Here is a 19,144-nt window from a genome sequence, read left to right on the forward strand (position 1 = left end):
GAAACAGCCAAAAAGGGATAACAATAACCGTAAAAAGTAGTAAAAAGGAAGTAGTATATCATCTGATAGAGTATTACCTTGTTCAGATCAGAGTGTCTTTAATTTCCCGGGGGAAAGAGCATTACCTTGCTAGAGGACGGTCAGTTATAGATAGTTATATTGATTGTTACTACTAGTACTAGAAGGGAAGGAAGTCCACGAGTTCGTTGTGCTTCTACCGATCGATCGAGCATCTGATTCGATTATTAGGTCCATTGCCGTTTTGCTGCAAAACGTAAACCTTCCTCTCTGCCGTGCCGCCACCATGCCGCCGACACACCAGATTATCAAGGTGATGCGACTCTCTCTCCACGCGCTAGCTCCCCATCTTCTCCTTGCATTCGCTGAGATTATAGTGAGATTAGATTGATTCCGCGCAAAATTAATCCGATCATGCATATATATGGAGGGTGTGGTTAGTTGTTCTTGGGTTAATATAATTATTATTAATATGTTGGTCTGCTGCTTGAATATATATATATACTCCAGGTGGCAAGGACAGAGGATTTCTCGAGTATTGGGAAACATGGCCGCTACTTCGATCTCGTCGACTTCAGCGTCATCGAGGGGTTCAAAGTCCCGGCGGACATGACCATCTGCAGTTTCAAGGTAGTAAAATAATAATAATTATATTCCATTATCCTAAGAAAAAAAATCCTTCTTAAATCACGGGAAGATATTTTCTTTCTTTGTATTAATTGGTCAGCATTACTTGGACACTTGACTCTAGTTTATTTTGATGGTTCAGGGAAAAAGAAACGCTAATGATCGAGCATGGGGTAAATGAATGAATTGCATGACCTGACATCTGATATTTTGAACTAGCCATTGTCACTGTTGTAGCGAGTATTGTCCTGGAAACCAACCAACCATTGCATTAGGCAGTGGCGGAGTTAGAAATTACTGAAGACTATAGTTAAAATAGGACTTAAATTAATAGAGTGTTGATTTTGTAAAAAATTTATATGATGATTTAACAAAATTTAAACATGATTTTAGAGGGCTCAATTTTTAGTTGCCCTATGTCTGCATCCGCTTATATGTCGTTAGGCATCCTAGCTTGTGAAATTTATACTAATTTATACTAGCTGAATGATAATGCTTTGCTAAGAATAAAAATAAATATATTGTAATATTAACTAAATAAATAAATAAATATTCTATGAAATATGTTACCTATCATTTTATTGTAGGAATATTCATCTTATTTTATTTTTTTATGTTGTTACCCATTTAGATTCAATTATTTTCAATATTAAAAAGTAGGGTACCTTTGACCGAGGTGACTGATTTACTACCACTGCCACCACTTTTCTTAAAGGATCGAGTACAGAAATATGCTAGTTTAGGATACTTCTGCCCTAATATAATGAGAGTATTTGCCAAATGTATATGCTTTACACATGTAGACTAACAACCCTGCCTGACTGTTTATCAGCCTGTCATTGTAATGTTTCCTACTCCAGTACTGATAGATTCAACTTGTCACAGGACAGGCTCACAGAGGAATTTGGAACCCCTGTGCAATGTCAACGCCTGTGGGGGTGGACTAGACGGCAGAACAACACATACCGTGTTGATGTTGGAATTAATAAATGGGCCTTAGCCCACTCGAAGATTAATTCTTTGGAAAATCACAAAAGCCCACCTCATGGGATGGCATGCATGTGGAGTTTAGTACCACCTTGCTTATTCTAGGAAAGGGGGACCTCCTTAAAAGGGAGGATGCACTCCTAGCCATTTGAAGCATGTGTGGTGGAGAGAAGAGGGGAAACACACGCGCGCGCTCGCTCGCCTCGCCGGGCAGGCGGCGCGCGTGCACGACGTACGCGTCGAATGGTCCGAAAAATTTGGCTCCTCATCCTTGCGCAGATGCAGCCTCCTTTTGCAGTTTTGTTTTGCTGCAAATTCGGATTCGTTTTTGTTTTGGAAACGTTCATGGAGTCCGGATAAGTTACGCGCGACTTATCCGGTTCGGTTACGCGCAGTAGAGATCGTGCGGGCGCCCTGATCAAGTGACCCTTCTCTATATAAATCGACCCGCCGTCTTCACGCAACACACGCGAAATCAATCTAGGGTTTGCCTCCTACTCTGTACTGCGCCGTCGCTCGTAGACTACTCCATCTCGCTCGCCGGCGTGCACCGGCGATCGGGAGAGCAGGTCTCCGGAACTTCTGCCTTCGACGTCCTGCACAGGGAGAAGGCGGCAATAAGGTTTTTGGGAAGCGCTTCGCGCGACTGCTCCCTGTTCGTTCGCGACGGCTCGTCTTCCTCTTCGCTCGCGTGTTTCGTGCCTTCGTAGACGCCTGCGAAAAGTTTCGACCAAGCAGCCGGTCTTTCCGTCAACTCGGTACGTGTTCAATATGTTGCGCATATTTTATCTGTTCATGTTATACTGTGTAGTTTACATGTGTAGATCTAATGATGCGTTCATGCTAGTTTTCATCTGTAATGTCATGATTTGTTTATGGAATAGATTAAATCATTATATGCCTATAATCTCAACAGTTGACAGGCCATTGACAACCGAAGAGGAGAAAATACCTGTAAGTAAACATTGTGATCACCTGACTGGCTCTTCATACTGTTTTGTTCTATGCAGTAAAAATGAGGCATTATATACTAAGAATATAGTATATAATGACTCATTTTTCTAGTGGTTGAAAACTTCACATGAATTTTGCCCTCCATCATTTTCCATGTCATTTCCCTAAAAGTTGTGCTGAAGAGAGCAGATAAAGTTCTCAGAAGCAAAATTTTACTCAATCAATTAATTGATCGCTATTTTATTTTAGCACAATGCACTTTCGGAGCTTGGTATATTTATAGGCGCACTACCTTGATCATATAACATCTTAACGAAGAATTGAATGAGGTGTGCCATTATTACCCTTATACTCCCTCCGTCCCATAATATAAGGGATTTTGATATTTGCTTGCACTGTTTGACCAATCGTTTTATTCAAAAAAGTTGTGCAAATATAAAAAACAAAAAGTTATGCTTAAAGTACTTTAGATAATAAAATAAGTCAAAAAAATAATAATTCTAAAATTTTTTGAATAAGACGAATGATCAAACAGTGCAAGTAAAATATCAAAATCTTTATATTAGAGGACGGAGAGAGTAATTCTTTGCTGAGCTATGTTTAACCCTTCATAGTTTTATGGTTATGCATCCCTTTCATTCTGTCAAGAAGAATGCTGCCTTTTGATCTTCCGAGTTCATACAGCCTTTATTTTAGAAAATTAATATTGTGAATGCACACTCTTGTAGGTATCAACGCTACCACGGTGCAGTACTAGCGGTCATCTAGAGCTTTTTCTGGAGGTTGAGCTTGGACTTCAGATAATGTTTTACTATTTCTTTTGGGGAAATGAACCCTTCTGATTTCATCCATCGATTTGTCATTCTGTTGAAGTATAAAAAATATTGGCGCACTGTAGGTGGTTCACACTCTTGCCATACCAAAATGGCTCAACAGAGATGATTACCTGGTGTTTCTAAAGCTTTATGACCCAGAAAAAGCACGGCTTCGGTCAGTATACTTCTTTGTTGCAACTTCTTTTTTTGGGTCTTATTTATTTGTTCATTATGATTTAATTTGTTATTCTGTACAAGGAGATAGGTATGTTGGCACGATGTATGTGAAAGATTCATGGACAGTTTCACATGTTCTTCAAACACTAAGAAATCTAGCTGGTTTCCGTGGAAGTGGCAGAATAGAATTGTATAAGGTCAGGCTTTTGTACTGATGCAAGCTAGCTTCTCTGATTTTCAATTGAACAGATTTATCTCGTCTGTAGTGTTTTCTCAACTTCTTTTTATCGAATACGCAAGAGAATTATGTATCATTTGTATTAAGAAGATGTTCTCTCACTTTCTGGCATGCAGGAAATAAAATTTGACCCATGGGTGTTGTGCGAAGCCATTGACCTTCATCGTACCTTTTCAGAAAATGAGGTATGTTTATGAGTACACTTCTCCTCGCTTCTGCGCTTTCCTCACTCTCCCTTAATCAAGATTTAAATTCGTTACTTTCTTTCTGCAGATTGTAACTGAGGACATTATTTGCTACCAGAAAATCTTGAAGACACAGGACTTGCCAAAATATCATTCTGTTGCATCTTTTCTCCAGCATATTTGTGATCAGAAGGTAGCCATTCTGCTTTGTTATCTTCTTGCATGCTGTAGGTGACTTTCTCGTATTTTGCAGTCAACTTTTTTTTACTGTTCCTCCTCGATTCCTTGTATGCTTTCTTTGGCATCCCTAACAGTATCTTTATGGTTTGGCCTTATTTAGTTCCAAAAATTTTTGCCTAAAAACGTCACATAGAATCTTAATCTTTGAACATATACATGGAGCATTAAATATAGATAAAAAAACTAATTACACAGTTTGTATAAAATCGCGAGACGAATCTTTTGAGCCTAAGAGCAAGTTTAATCCTATAGCCAACTACTAGCTCCAATTCATCATAGCCAATCTAATAGCTCATTTGTACAATAGTTACATACTATACTATTAATACTTGGTTCCACCTGCCATACACACACTGTGTCTTGGAATCCGTGTTACAGCTGGCTACAAATCTGTAGCCCGCTGCTCTTCTCTCTCCTCATTTATCTCCTTAAAATATGTTTGCAGCTGGCTTATAGCCTGCTATTTCACCTACTCTAATTAGTTCGTGATTAGCCATAAGTATTACAGTAACCCACATGTACTAATGACTGATAAATTAGGCTTAATAAATTCGTCTCACGGTTTCCAAATGAGTTATGAAATTAGTTTTTTCATTTGTGTCCAAAAACCCCTTCGACATTCGGTCAAACGTCCGATGTGACACAAAAAAATTTCTTTTCACGAACTAAACACACACTTAGTTTACGAGTTGTAAGTTACTCCCTCCATTTCACAATGTAAGTCATTCTAGCATTTCCCACATTCATATTGATGTTAATGAATCTAGATAGTGAATGAGTTAAATTGTGAAACGGAGGAAGTAAGTAACATAAAGGCTTTTGAAGTTTTTATATATTTTAGGGTAAAGGTCTGATATCAAGATAGTTTCGTCAACCTGTCCAATAAATTTTGTATTTCTGCCACACTTTAATTTAGGGGTTATTCAGATTATAGCTAAAATAAACCTTACCAAATTTTGATCATGCTAAAATTTTGGTAAGTTGACAATATTACCAAAGTTTGGTAAAAAAAAAAAACTAAATGTATGTACATCTTTGATAATATTATAAAAAATAGTATAGTTTAAAATGGCACCAATCTGAACAGCCCCTTAGTTCTTTTTGGGTTGGTTTTGGGTCTGTGCAGCAGACTGTCTATGAATGCATTTCGTCCTTTTGGTCTGAAAAACAATAGCTGCACAGATATAAGTTAAGCTTGCTTCCGGAAGTTAGTGACTTATAGCACAGGTGTTTTCATGTTTTCAATATTTCTATGAAATGTTTATAATTCTTTTAACACTTTGCTTTTATTTTTTAAGAAAAAAATGTGTTATCATATTTTAACATGTTTTGTACAAAATTATTTTCATATTATTAAATCTTCTTATAAATTTCAGCTTGTGAACATGTAAGGAGTTCCACTTCATGTTTTTCTTTAATTCATATACTTAATTATGTGGATAAACACGGTTTACCAATAACAATAATGCCAATAGACTATCATAACTGATCTGTGACGATTGTTCAAGTAATGAGTAATGGAAAACCTTTTTCCACGCCCAAAGAAAAAGCTAACACCAATCAACACAAGATCTTTGATTGGTTAGACTCTATTAGATTATGTTCTCCCCTGCGGGGTTGTATTTTAGTTTTTCCTTCTTTAAACATCAACATTTTTCTTCTTTTTATGTAACTAGAAAAAATGCACGTGCGTTGCAACGGGTGAAAACTATTTTAATCTTTTATACGATTTAGTTAAGGTAAAATTCACTATAAAAATTTACTTGGATATATATTTTTCTAGAAAATCATGAGCTGCAATTAGGTCCAATCATCTCAAGTTAGCATGCGAGTTTTTTTTAAAAAGATTTCTTATACGACTCATTCTATATTTTCAAAATCGAACAAATTTAAAACCCGACTCAACTACGTTTCTGTATTTCCAAAAACGAATGAACTTAAAAACCGATTTATACACGGATGACGTACCAAAGTACCGACAAAAACATCTTCAATTTTTATAATAATAGATATTAATATACATACTGTAGGGGCATACTGCGTTTAATTGAAAAAAAAAACTTTTGTGGAGGTGTAGACTATTTTCTGCTTTAATCATTTTCCATTTTATATGTTATGCTTTCCCTTTTATTTTCTATAATTTTTTTTGGAAGAAAGGTGTAATAAAACACCATTTGGAAAAAAAATATATTACAGTTTTGGGGTCCAATATATATTCATGTTTCTTCTTTCATGTGTCCCGGGTAAAATTATAAATACCTGTACTTCTTTTAATGTTTAGTTTGGTGATGTATGTTTTTAGAAGGGTTTAGTTTGATGATTTATGCTCCCATATGATTTGTTAATGCTGATTCTTTAGTTAATGGCTTCTACTGTACTAAGCCTTGCGCTGTCTAGGTTTTTTTATTGTTTCTTTTACACTTTGCCAATTATATTAAAAAAAATTGTAGGAAGAAGAAATGAAGAGACAAATTTTAGAAGAGAAGATTGCTGGGTTAGAACACCAGGCATCAGCAGATCGTCTTGAGAAAGTAGAGACACTGATAGGTACATCACCAGGACAATTATTCTTTTTCTTTTCTTGTGAATTTAAAAGATAAATCAGCATAGCAAACATATAAACCATTGTCTTTGTGATGAAGCGTATGATCAGATGAAACATGAACGAGACAATGCTGTGCGACAAGTGAACGAGCTGCGCGATCAGAGCACACACGCCATTCTCAAATTCTCCCGTTGTGACCTGGAACAAGCGACGGATCATTTCACCGATGCCTGTAAGGTTGGTGATACTGAATATGGCCGCACATACAAAGCCATCATGCACGGTACCGAGGTGGCGATCAAGCTGTCCAGCACCGAGAGCTTATTTCAACAAGAGGTAATTAAATAAATTAACCTGGTCAAGTTATTACGTTACTAGTGGGCATGTTTGGTACAGCTCTAACTCCTAAATTTAACTTCAGGAGTTGAGTCTGAAGTAGAGTTGTGGAGCCTAAACCCAGCTCCACAACTCTAGTTCATTTTGTGAGAGAGCTCCACCCAGCTCCACTCCCAGTTTTGGTGGAGCTGAAACTGTTTGGCTGAGCCGAGCTGTGCCAAACAGACCCTAATAGATAGTCCATCCATTTTATATTATAAGTTGTTTGACTTTTAAAAAATGACCAATTTTATAGAAAAATATAGTAGTATTTTCAACACAAAACAAACATATTATGAAAATATGTTCAATGTTAGATTTAATGTTACTAGATTCATATTTTAGATGTTAAATTTTCTATAAATTTAGTCAAACACAATAAAGTTTGACTAGGTAAAAAGTAAAATGTCATATAATATGAAAACAGAGGAAGTATCAGTTGATTCTATACTCAGTAACGTGAGATAATTTGCAGGTTACTGTTCTTGGTCAATGTCGGCATCCAAATATCATCACATTTATCGGAGTATGCTCGAAAATCTCCGCCCTAGTGTACGAATGGTTACCAAATGGAAGAAACCTCGAGGACCACATTGTTTGCGCGAACAATTCAACACCTCTACCATGGCAAAACCGCACGCAGATCATCGGGGAGATCTGCTGCGCGCTGCTCTTCCTCCACTCGAACAACAAGAATCCTCCTACTGCTGCTTTGATCCATGGCGATCTCAGGCCTTGCAACATCCTCATCAGCAACGACGCCAGCTACAGAAGCAGGCTCTGCAACGTCGGCCTATCGAGCCTGTTCTTGCAGCCCGGGACCTGCCCACCCAACCTGATGGAGAGGCTGCCATACATGGACCCTGAGTTCATCACCACCGGGGAGCTCACAACACTCTCCGATGTGTATTCATTTGGTGTGATCATCCTACGGCTATTGACCGGGATGGCACCGTTGAATCTGTCCAAGAAAGTTGCAGCGGAATTGGAGAGTGATAACCTGCACAGGCTGATCGATAAATCTGCTGGAGACTGGCCTTACAAGGAGGCCAAACAGCTGGCTGTCCTTGGTGTTAGATGCGCTGAAATGGCAAGGGAGAAACGGCCCGATCTCTTGAACGATGTGTGGAGAGTCGTCAGGCTCCTGATGAGGAAGCCCTCTTCTTGCCCGTACTTCCCACCGGCATCACCAGAAGTTTGTGTCCCTGCTCCTTTCATCTGTCCGATCCTCATGGTAAATAAATAAATTTAAACTCGGATGATTTTTTCGCTTATCCGTTTTTTATAATGTTCTTGTCGAAAATGTTCAATGATGAAAAATTTTCTAGTGTGCATTTGTGACGACTCGTGTTGATATTTTCAGGAGATCATGAAAGATCCTCAAGTCGCATCTGATGGGTTCACCTATGAAGGAGAGGCCTTAAGGAGGTGGTTTGATAGCGGGAATAATAGGTCTCCGATGACGAACTTGGTCCTTCCCGATCTCAAACTCATCCCTAATCGTGTCCTCCGTTCTTCCATCCATGAGTATCTTCGGCAGCAGAAACAACAGCAGCAGCAGGAGGAGGGTTCAGTCACCTAATTTCTGATGAAGGGGACAAATTTTCGTTTGAAAGTAGTTGCCTGACGGCTGTTGTGATTTCAGTTAAGTAGGAAACAGTGAAGAACAAATGGCAAGAGGACTACTAATACAGGGAAGAAGTTACTAGACAAAACTTCCTTTTAGATGGTAACCTTGCACTGTAAATTCAATTAACAAAATTTAAATTTATAGTGAATGCCACAACATCCCGTATTTATAATAGTCAAAGTGTAGAAATCCTGTGGTATTATGAGTATTTTCTGTACATGTAGGGAGAAGAAAGAGAGGGAAAAGCGATTTGAGGATTTCTTTTTTGGGACTCTGGTGTCACTATATAGCTACAAGGAGATATATGCGACGTGTTGTGATGCGGAGGGAGCTGAGAGCGAAAGTGTTGCCTACGTGGCATGCCACGTTAGCAATCAAACACAGTCAAAGGACGTTTGGACCAAGGTGATACATTAAGGCTGTGTTTAGTTCAGCGCAAAGTTTGGATTTTGGTTGAAATTGGAGATGATGTGACTGAAAAGTTGTGTGTGTATAACAAGTTGATGTGATGGAAAAGGACTGAAGTTTGGATACAAACTTTGGATCTAAACACAGCCTAAACCAAGTTCACAGATCTAAACGTGTAATTTTCAAGTTCATGAACCTAAGTAACAGCACAACACAAGTTTAGAGACCGGCCATATATTTTACTTAAAAAAAAGTAACAAATAGTACCATGATCTTAGCTCCTACTGTTAGCATTGTCCTCAATTTTATGGAAAGCAACAAAACTTGAGATTTAAGATATAAGGAGTTAAATGATATGATTTCAGTGTTCACAAGCAAGAATACTCTACTATAATTTATTGTTGTTTGTAGTACATACAACGCTATGTCTGGGTTGGATTAAAACCTTATAAGGGGTAGTATGAAATTGGCCTATGCAATAGTAGAAGGAGATAAGATGGGACCAAAATATTGATGTTTGGGGTTTGCTCAAAACATGAGTTTATGTTGGAGTTAATTGACAAAAAATAGAACATGTCATAAAATGAACTCTAATCATGTAATGTTTGTCATAAATTTAGTACTTCCCATTACAACTTATACGACTTCACTACTTATAATAAAATTATATTAACTATATGTAACTACATTAAAAAACCATGCTATCATAGCATCAGAAGTGTTTCTTCCAAGAAAATTCATTTTTCCCATCCCCAGTTACATGAATATTGGACCGAATCTAACGGTTAAAAAATCAAAAAATTTCCTCATGAAATATATAAATTAATCTACTTCATTCGTCTCAATATAAAGCAACATAACATGAAATGGAACATATCCTATTACTATGAAATAATTCCGGATACTAAACAAGGCTTGTTGTTTATTTCACTCGTATCCCATGGTTTACAGTACAACACAAATTGCTCGGTTTTCTTTGGTAAGTTTTTATTGAAAAAAAATATTCAAAGCGGACCTTTTCTTTTTTTCTTTAACAAAGTTTGAGCCGATTTTACCGGTTTTCGTGAAAACGGGGAAAAACCACCTCCCCCTCCCGTCCTCATCTCGCGGTCTCCCTCTCTCCAACACTCAAATTCTCCGGCGCCGCCCTACCAACTCCGACGGCCCATCTCCGCCGCCTCCGCCGCCGGCGTGAAGCCATCTCCGCCTCCTGTGAAGCCCCCCAACTCCCGCGAGCTCCTCCACGCAGCAGATCCGGCGAGCTCGGATGGACGCGGCGGCGCTAGGGGCGGCCGCCGGGGCGCCGAACCCGGCGGCGCCCGTAGGAGGGGACCAGCAGCCACGGACGGAGCGGCTCAGCGCCGGGGTGCAGCAGCAGCTGAACCTGGAGGGGATGCGGGCGCGCGCCGTGGGCCTGTACAAGGCCATCTCCCGCATCCTCGAGGACTTCGACGCCATCGCCCGCGCCAACCCCAACGCCTCCCCCAAGTGGTAGTACTTGCCTCACCTCCATTCCCCCATCCCCCGATCGCCCGCTGGACTCTGTAGAGGATTCAGCTTCCCCTTTCTAGGGTTTATGCAATGCTGATTCGTGCCGTGGTGCGTGTATGGCAGGCAGGATGTGCTTGGGCAATTCTCGATGGTGAGCATGGAGCTCTTCAATATCGTGGAGGACATCAAGAAGGTGTCCAAGGTGTTTGTGGTCTACCCCCGAAACGTTAATGCCGAAAACGCTGCCAGTATGCTTGCTGTTCCACTTCTCTTCTCTTGTGTCACCAATCGATCGCTATATCAGTAATAACCACACTAGTTAGGTAGATCCACAAGCATAAAGTTTGTGGGAAGAAGAATACATGAACATAATGTAGAATGGAATTGCTCTGCGTAGTTCAAACCTCCACAAAATATTGCCTTGGGCAGCTGTTACACGCTACCCAGCTAAGCAGACCACTTTTGATTCCATGACCTTACCAAACAGAGTCTTCTCATGTTCAATGGTGCCCAAAGCCAGATGAGAAGACAGGTCACCTGTTATGAGAACCAAGAAATATACTATGTGATTTCTGTTATGAGCAACAAGGATATATGAGATATTATGGTTATGCTGCATTTGGTAATGAGTAGTTCATATATATACATGTCATTTCTTTTACGAGTTGTTTTACACATGAAGAACCAATTGTTGACCTTTCTCACTTCCTAGCAATAGTTATTCCTTTGGTCTAAATATTGAGATTAAACTTCAGGCTGATATGGCTAATTGGCTTTAGTTAAACGAATTTTATCCTAGGGTAAATTGGTAAAGATATTCCTAATGTAGCATGGGTAGCCATTTTTGTCAACACTTTCCTATTTCTGGGATAAGTGTGATAGGAATCTAAAAATGACCTAACAAGATGCTAATTGGTCACGGTTGCTGTATATGGTTGGGATGCATCGCAATTTGTGTTCCCATGTTCATTTGCTTCTAGTTTTACCACATCGTTAGTCCTGTTTGATATTCGTGAGTACTGCAGTACTGCCTGTAATGCTGTCGTCAAAGCTGTTACCTGAGATGGAAGCTGAAGAAGCTACAAAGAGGGACAACTTGTTGTCTGGAATAACGAATCTAACAGTTTCTGGACAAATTGAAAAGTTAAAGGTGATTATTTCTGTCTGGAAAATGCAAACCTATGTAGCTTATTATACCTGCGTGATCTTTTCATTATCTGTTAATTTTAATGGGACTTGCTGCTATTCCTTTCAGACTAGGATAGATATGATTGGAAGTGCATGTGAAACAGCTGAGAAAGTAATTGCTGAAAGTCGCAAGAATTATGGTCTAGGAGCCCGTCAGGGGGCAAATCTTGGTCCTACATTGGACAAGGCACAGGCTGCAAAGATACAGGAGCAGGAAGGCCTACTTAGAGCAGCGGTAAATTATGGTGAAGGTGATAAGCATTAATGGTGTATTAATATAGCTATCAGTTTAAAAATTACTTTGAATTTAATTTTAGCATAAGCTTCTCCTTTTATGTAACAATTTCATTGTTTATTGTCCATGATGATTTAGTCTGATTATCCAGGATTGCGTGTACCGGGAGACCAAAGGCAGATGTATTCATCTCTTCCTAGCCATTTAGTGGACGTACTTCCTTTTGGAGATGGGGCACATAATTTTGGTGATAATTCTGGTCTGTTTCTGTGACATACCTACAATTCTCCATGGTTCACTCCTTGTTTTGAGCATTGGAACTATAGCATCAATGAGTTGTTCATCTGCTCTAGATGTTTTTTTATATAAAAATAATCAATAACTTGCTGCTACCCTTAGTGTTGCCATTTGTGCAGTCTGTATGTCACACAATGCTTCAACAAAAGCATATAACTAGAGTCTATACTTGCAGGTGTGTACCCCAAAAATACCTCAACATTTGTACCTAATGTTGTCAACGCCCAGGGAAATCCAATGCAGGTTTGTCTAGTGCCAGTAATAACAGCTTTGACCATTACGAAATTAATAGAATATGTCCATATTATTGCTAGTTGGGCTGAAAGCAAAAAAAGTTACAAAAGGCAGATGTTTTGTTTCCCGTGTATCAATTTGCCATATAATTTGTAATGGTGTATTGGTATTCCTTTCTATGATCAACTGTATTAAGTGTTGGTTAGAATGCTTTCCCTTGAACTATTATTAAGACAATTGCATTTCATAAGAGCAATCACCAACCTGACCTCATGCAGGCCTTTGATGTTTCTATCTTGATGTTCAAATTTGGGCCTTCATTCTAATAGCAGGTGTCTGGAGGACAGTTACTTGGCAGACCTGCTCCATCACCTGGAGCTACAGGAACGCCTAATTTTGAAAATGTATCTACTCCTCCAATGCCATATGCAAACTCCCCTAGGTCAGGGACCAATATGATGAACACCCCTTCACCCCAGCAGCATTTGACGGCACAACAACATAGGCAAAAACTGATGCAAACATCTCAGCAACAGCAGCTACATACTCAACAGCAACTAAGACCATCGGCTGCTGGGATGCTAGCACAGGTAAGGTAATTTTTATTTCGGAGGCTTTTTTGTTGTCTGGGTTACGGTTTATCATCTCAGTTGTCACAGCACCCAAAGGTTATGTAGCTATTAAAAGCACATTTCTTTTCATTTTCTATGCTGCTGTCTTAAAATTATTCCATTTCATTTACTTCAAAGCATTGTTCCTTCCTTTTCTAGTGCTTGATTCTCCATACTTTTCCTGTAGAGCGCAATTCCTCAGCTACAAGATCTGCAGGGCCAATCCCAACAAAAATTACAGGTAATTCTACCACTGATTGTTTTCCTTTTCTATGTATTCTACTTGCTGTAACAGTAACAATTTCTTACAAACCTTTTAACTTGTTGTAAAACCTTATAGGTCCCTGGCCAACAGCAGATGCAGTACAATCAAGCCTTGTCACAACAGTATCAGAATAGGCAGATGCAAGCTGGGCGCATGCAACCTGGCATGTCCCAGAGTCAACTGAACCAAGGAAATCAGCTAAGAAGTCATATTAGCCAGTTCACTGGAGCTGCAAACAGTGCAATGTTTACTGCTGCACAGGCATCTTCGAACTCACAGATGGTTAGATAGCATCCTCCTTTTTAGTAATTTAGTGCAAAAAAACGTCAGTTGCTACATATTTTAGTTTGTTCAGTGTCATCTATCTTCTAGATTTCTTTTTAATAATCCCCTGATGTTTGTATAACTTGTTTATTTTTGTTTTTGAATTTAGATGGCAAATATACCTGGGTCGATGCAATCACAATCACTTTTGCCACAAATGCAAGGCCTTAATCAGTACAGTTTGACTGGTGGGCATCCTCAAAGGAGCCATCCATCCCAAATGCTGACTGACCAAAGTATGTGCCGTGTTATATTCTTTTTAATTTTGTTTACTATCTATACTCCTTTAAAAGAAGGTAGTGGTGGTGGCAGTGAATCTGCCACCCCCCATCTACTCTCATTGTAAATTTTGCGGTTACCCCTTGAACTTCTTAATATTAAAGATCAAATCTAAATGGATAGCCACATAAAAGAGTAGATTAAGATGAATATTCCCTATAGCAAAAAAATTGGTAACACATTAATACATTTTCTTTTAGCCGTAGCAAAGCATGGGCATTCAGCTACAGTAGTTGTTAGAGAGATTATATACAACTATCTGCTATGCTGGTTCTGTTACTGTCATACTTGGTACTAGTAAACTCAGAAGATATATGTGCTAATTATTACTGGGTATTGCATTTATCCACATGCTGATCATAGCTCAGAGGAACAAAATATATTGCTCCTGATTATTTATCCTATTGTGAGGTTAGGCAGGATTCAGCTTGTAGGTACAATATTTGTAGTTACATTTGTACCTACAAACAGTCATGGGCATTTCTGGTAAAATTTTTAGCATGCTGTTATTCTATATATGTTTTATATCTCCTAGATTTATGTCTTGTCCAGGCAAGTCACTAGCTTTGTGGTATTGGAAATAGTACTAGTTGAAAGTCTTTAAATGCTCATGATTTAGAACTGTCCATTCATCTATTCTTTTCCCGTACTAATAATTTGTGAGGAAGTTATCCTCAATCCTCACTATTTCAGATGTTATATTTATATTTACCGAGCGATTCTCTCCATTACAGTGTTTGGTATGGGAGGCGCAAATTCTACCAGCATGATGGGAATGCAGCAGCAGCAGCAATTTAACATGCAAGCAAATGCTCAGAATCTGCAACAAGGCATGACAGGCCTCCAGAACCAGACACAAAATCCCAACTTTCCCCAGCAGAGGCAGCAAAACCAGCAATGATTCAAACAAGTAGTGTTTTGCTAGGCCGAGGAAGAATTTTCCATATCTGAAGTCCATGCATGCCGTCAGCAGAGGGCAAAACGTCGTGTGGCTGGCCAAATAGCACAGCAGCAACTGCTGCTTTCTTCCTTGTTACAGGGCATCACCAATGGACACATTAGTTTGGTGATATCAGCTGGCTGTATCTATCTTATAATGATGGATGCTTATGTCTTATGTCTTGCGGTCCTCTATTGATTTAAGGGTTTCATGGTAAATCTGCCTCATCTATACTAATATAAAAAGGAGTTGTGCCTAGCAATCCTAGAGGGAAATCACCTCCTCCCATCTCATCCGTCCATCTACTATCTCATCTCATCTCCACCGTCAATTCGTTTCGCTATCCTCCTCGCTCCACCGATTCCAATGATTATAGCGACCTTATCCTCTCCACCGTCCACGCGCGATTACTCCGCCTGTGCCATCTCTGCCGCGCACCCCGCCTCCGCCGCATTCAATCCATCGCCGCAACGACAAATCCTCAAATCCGACGCGCTCTCCCAATCGTCGTCGTTGCCTCCTCCACTCCGCCTCGGTCCTCCTCGTCCCCTTCCACAGCCGGAGCCGCGGTCTTCCCCATCGGCCACACAAATCGCGCCATGGCAACTCACAAAATTCCCCACGCGTGGACCACCAAGGCTCCATCGCGCTAATCCCGCGGTGGCTCCCCTAATCACGATAACGCCGCCGCCGCGCCTTTGAACGTTGTTGCGCCATCCGTCATCATCCGCACTTCCGCCGCCGTCGTCACCGCAATCAGTATCCTGGTGGTCCAGGGTTTCCACCAGTGCCGCTGCCCCGTCTCGCCCTGGTTGTGCATCCTCCCACCAGCGTCGCAGCTCCGCCATCGCCCTGCAATCGGTGCCTCAGTGGTCCAGGGCTCCGCTGGCGACGCCACCCCGTCGAGCCACGGTGGTCAAGCCTTCCGCCGACACTGAGCCTCCATCTTTGTCGCTGCTCTGTGAGTCCTCCAGTGTTGCCACCGTTGGAAGAGGATAGACTCAGCAGCTAGGCCTCCCAGCCGTGCGCCTCCCTCTCTTATGTTGGTGATACCTGATTCAACTCAAATCGACTCTTTTCAATCCCCTTTTTTCCTCTTTGTGAATTTTCCCCATTAGTTCTCTAGCTGAATTTTCTTATTCAAGCTTGATGGTATGCATCTCCTTTTAGTTATGTTATTCGGTTCTTCTTTACCTTTGTGGATAATTGCAGGCTATATATTACGTGATTGGTGCTGCAGTTTCATACATACTAACATTATAGTTGTCATGTTGAATATCTTGCAGATTATCTTACAGAGAGCAAATTCAACCATGCCTGGTCTCTTATCTTTTTTATTCAGGCGAAAAATAACAGTTCCTTTCTTACTGAAATGGAAAATACATGAAACCCTACACTGCAATTTTCTGCAATGACAGGGTAAATAGCCATATCAAGCCCGTTTGTTGCTGTTGGGCTGCCTGCCTCTTATTTTTCTTCTTTATTTCTGTGATCATCAACAATTACTAGATTGTCGTCCCTTATGGTCTTTCATTTGATTCACTGCACGGTTGATGAGTTCACTCATTTACTGCCAATTGTTGTTGACTAATTTCTTTTTCACATTTTCTTTTATCTAAATATATTTATTCTGTACTTCTATTGGGCCATATATAGTCTGATTTAGTGTTTGTCATTTCAGGTGACCTTGCTTCTTAGCCAATTGGAGCACAAAAGAAAAATCCAATAAACAGGAAAACATGATTTAGTCTTGGACATCATTTCTGAAGGCTTTTGCACTTAAGAAACGCGAATAGACAAGAATAAGGTATGCAGTAAACATGATACTTCTGTGTGGCTCACTACTTCACTGGTCCTACTACTTTAGAGCTATATATTTTTGTGTGACTGTAGATGGGTTCCATTAATGGATGGCTGTGAGAACTAACATTTCAATTTTGTATATATGGTAGAGCTTCCTCGGGTGGTTGGTAGCAGAACAAGATAGTATAAGTTTTCAGGTGGATAAAGCTAAAGCAAGGCTAAGAATTAAACATGTGTAATGGAAGTATCAGGGATGGCTGTGAGAACTAACATTTCAATTTTGTATATATGGTAGTATAAGTTTTCAGGTGGATAAAGCTAAAGCAAGGCTAAGAATTAAACATGTGTAATGGAAGTATCAGGAATTCAGAATGGTAGTTGGCGCATATGGAATAGATTTGATGACCGAAAATTGTGTACCCTGTGAAGAATCCATTGCTGGTTTTAAGTTTTAACTTCATACCGTTATCATTTCAAGGAAAGAAGGTCTTGCAATCGATCTTCAGAAGAGCTGAGAAAGGTACAGCTTAAAACCATTATTTGTTCTATAGTGAAGTTGATGTGTGTATACTAAATAACATTGTCAGAATGAGCAAACGCTATAAACAAAAATCAACCTTCAAATATAATATGTATAAGCTTTAAATGTTAATGGTCACTTATGCAAAATGCACTAGGTAATGTTGTTCTTCATTTTCAGGAGCGATTTGTAAATTAGGTTAATGGAACAAAATATTCCACGTTTTGCCCAATTTCTACAAATTTGAGTACCTGAATTCACTCACACCAAATGGATTGCCACATCTTTTAAAGGACAAAGTTATTGTCTTGTCATATTGCTGCGCAATCTCGACCTGCACAACGGGTTGTGCAATGGAACTAGGCTTATGATTAGAGCATTTCAGAATTATTCCATTAGTGCTGAGATTGTCGGTGGTGCACATGCTGGGAAGAGGGTCTTCATACCACGGATTCCATTGCACCCCTCGGAGGATCTTCAATTGCCTTTTAAGTTCAAGCGGAAGCAGTTTCCCATCCGTCTTAGTTTTGCAATGACTATCAACAAAGCTCAAGGACAGACAATCCCAAATGTGGCAATCTATCTCCCTGAACCTGTTTTCTCTCATGGTCAACTCTACGTTGCACTCTCTAGGGGTGTCTCGAGGGGGACAACCAGAATTTTGGCCAAGCCAAGGATAGACATTGACCCCACTGGAAAAAGCACAAAGAACATTGTATATCGAGATGTTTTATTCTGAACAGGTATGAGATTCTTTATATTCATGTCAACATGACTTTCTACTTTCCTGAAATTGAAGGTTCACTCATCTAATGATTTAATTGTGCACCTGTCACTTGCTATTAATGTTTTAAAACTTGCTCCTGTCACTTAATGGTATTTCAATTAATTTTGCCAAATATTACATTTTGATTGAGTAATTAATATTATATCTGCAGATTGTCTAAGGTTGATTAGAGAGTACCATGTTCAGATTCTTCTGAAGGCCCAGTTCTTTATATTATTCATTGGACTATTGAGCTTGGTTGTTTCTGGAGGACCAGGTTGCATGGATGGTGAGTATCATATTGTTTACACCAAGTGTTCATTGATATGGAGGAAAACCTGATGTACTGATGCACAAGAGTATTTCAAATAATCTTGCCAAATATTATTTTCTGATTGAGTACTTAATATTATTTGTGCAGGTAGAATGTGGTTGCATTGAGAGTACCATGTTCAGATTCTTCTGCTGGCCCTGTTCTTTATATTTTTTTTTTCACTGGACTATTGAACCTGGTTGTTTCTGGAGGACTACGGAGCATGGCTGGAGTATCATATTGTTTACACCAAGTGTTCGATGATATCTGGAGGATCATATTGTTTACACCAAATGTTCGATGATATCTGGAGGATAACCTGATGTGGATTATGAGCTTGGCTTTGTCTTGACAAATAATAGATGAGTTGCTGCTTGTAAGAGAGGTCTCGATGATCTGCTAATTGCCACTGTTTAGTTACATGGGGTGAAATAATTTTGTGCAAACATGACTGATGTATATGAAAATACGTCTCTGATTGGGATCTTGTAAACTTATTTGATTTGGGAAGGACTGCAACACTTGAAATTTTTATTGGAAGGACAATTCAGAAACATAATTGGGAACATTTGCTATATTATTTTATGATCTTATCCTGGGTTGTACCTGAACTTAATATTCTGACATGCCAGTTAATTTCTGAGTTCATTTGCTGAACTTGCTGACTAATTTTAACCGG

At 39.5% G+C, this 19,144-nt stretch overlaps 1 protein-coding gene and 1 pseudogene across 11 annotated transcripts; both read left to right on the forward strand.

Moving 5' to 3' along the window:
- The first annotated feature begins 304 nt into the window (after positions 1–304).
- LOC127768925 (U-box domain-containing protein 57-like) lies at positions 305–8,899 on the forward strand (annotated as a pseudogene).
- A 1,363-nt stretch (positions 8,900–10,262) lies between these two features.
- Positions 10,263–19,072, forward strand: LOC127766012 (mediator of RNA polymerase II transcription subunit 8). 11 transcript variants are annotated; one of them, XM_052291006.1, is made up of 17 exons: positions 10,263–10,690; positions 10,814–10,938; positions 11,716–11,840; positions 11,946–12,129; positions 12,265–12,372; positions 12,586–12,653; positions 12,974–13,234; positions 13,443–13,496; positions 13,596–13,802; positions 13,954–14,080; positions 14,858–16,482; positions 16,745–16,870; positions 17,016–17,063; positions 17,162–17,386; positions 17,567–18,129; positions 18,325–18,441; positions 18,574–19,072. In XM_052291006.1, the coding sequence occupies exons 1-11, from the start codon at positions 10,467–10,469 to the stop codon at positions 15,022–15,024; spliced, it is 1,650 nt and encodes a 549-aa protein (XP_052146966.1). In that variant the 5' UTR covers positions 10,263–10,466; the 3' UTR covers positions 15,025–16,482; positions 16,745–16,870; positions 17,016–17,063; positions 17,162–17,386; positions 17,567–18,129; positions 18,325–18,441; positions 18,574–19,072. The 11 variants fall into 11 exon arrangements, with proteins under 11 accessions (XP_052146966.1, XP_052146964.1, XP_052146963.1 ...); XM_052291004.1 differs by having other exon boundaries at positions 16,745–17,063; XM_052291003.1 differs by having other exon boundaries at positions 17,016–17,386.
- The last annotated feature ends 72 nt before the right edge of the window (positions 19,073–19,144 follow it).

This window comes from Oryza glaberrima, chromosome 3 (assembly GCF_000147395.1).
Source record: "Oryza glaberrima chromosome 3, OglaRS2, whole genome shotgun sequence".
Lineage (NCBI taxonomy): Eukaryota > Viridiplantae > Streptophyta > Magnoliopsida > Poales > Poaceae > Oryza > Oryza glaberrima.

What these genes read in the sequence shown, in the direction of transcription:
- LOC127766012 (XM_052291000.1), top strand. Translation starts at nt 10,467, where the DNA reads ATGGACGCGGCGGCGCTAGGGGCGGCCGCCGGGGCGCCGAACCCGGCG. An exon ending in AATCCCAACAAAAATTACAG is followed by an intron (nt 13,497 to 13,595) that starts GTAATTCTACCA and finishes AAAACCTTATAG; the next exon opens with GTCCCTGGCCAACAGCAGAT. An exon ending in CATCTTCGAACTCACAGATG is followed by an intron (nt 13,803 to 13,953) that starts GTTAGATAGCAT and finishes TTTTGAATTTAG; the next exon opens with ATGGCAAATATACCTGGGTC.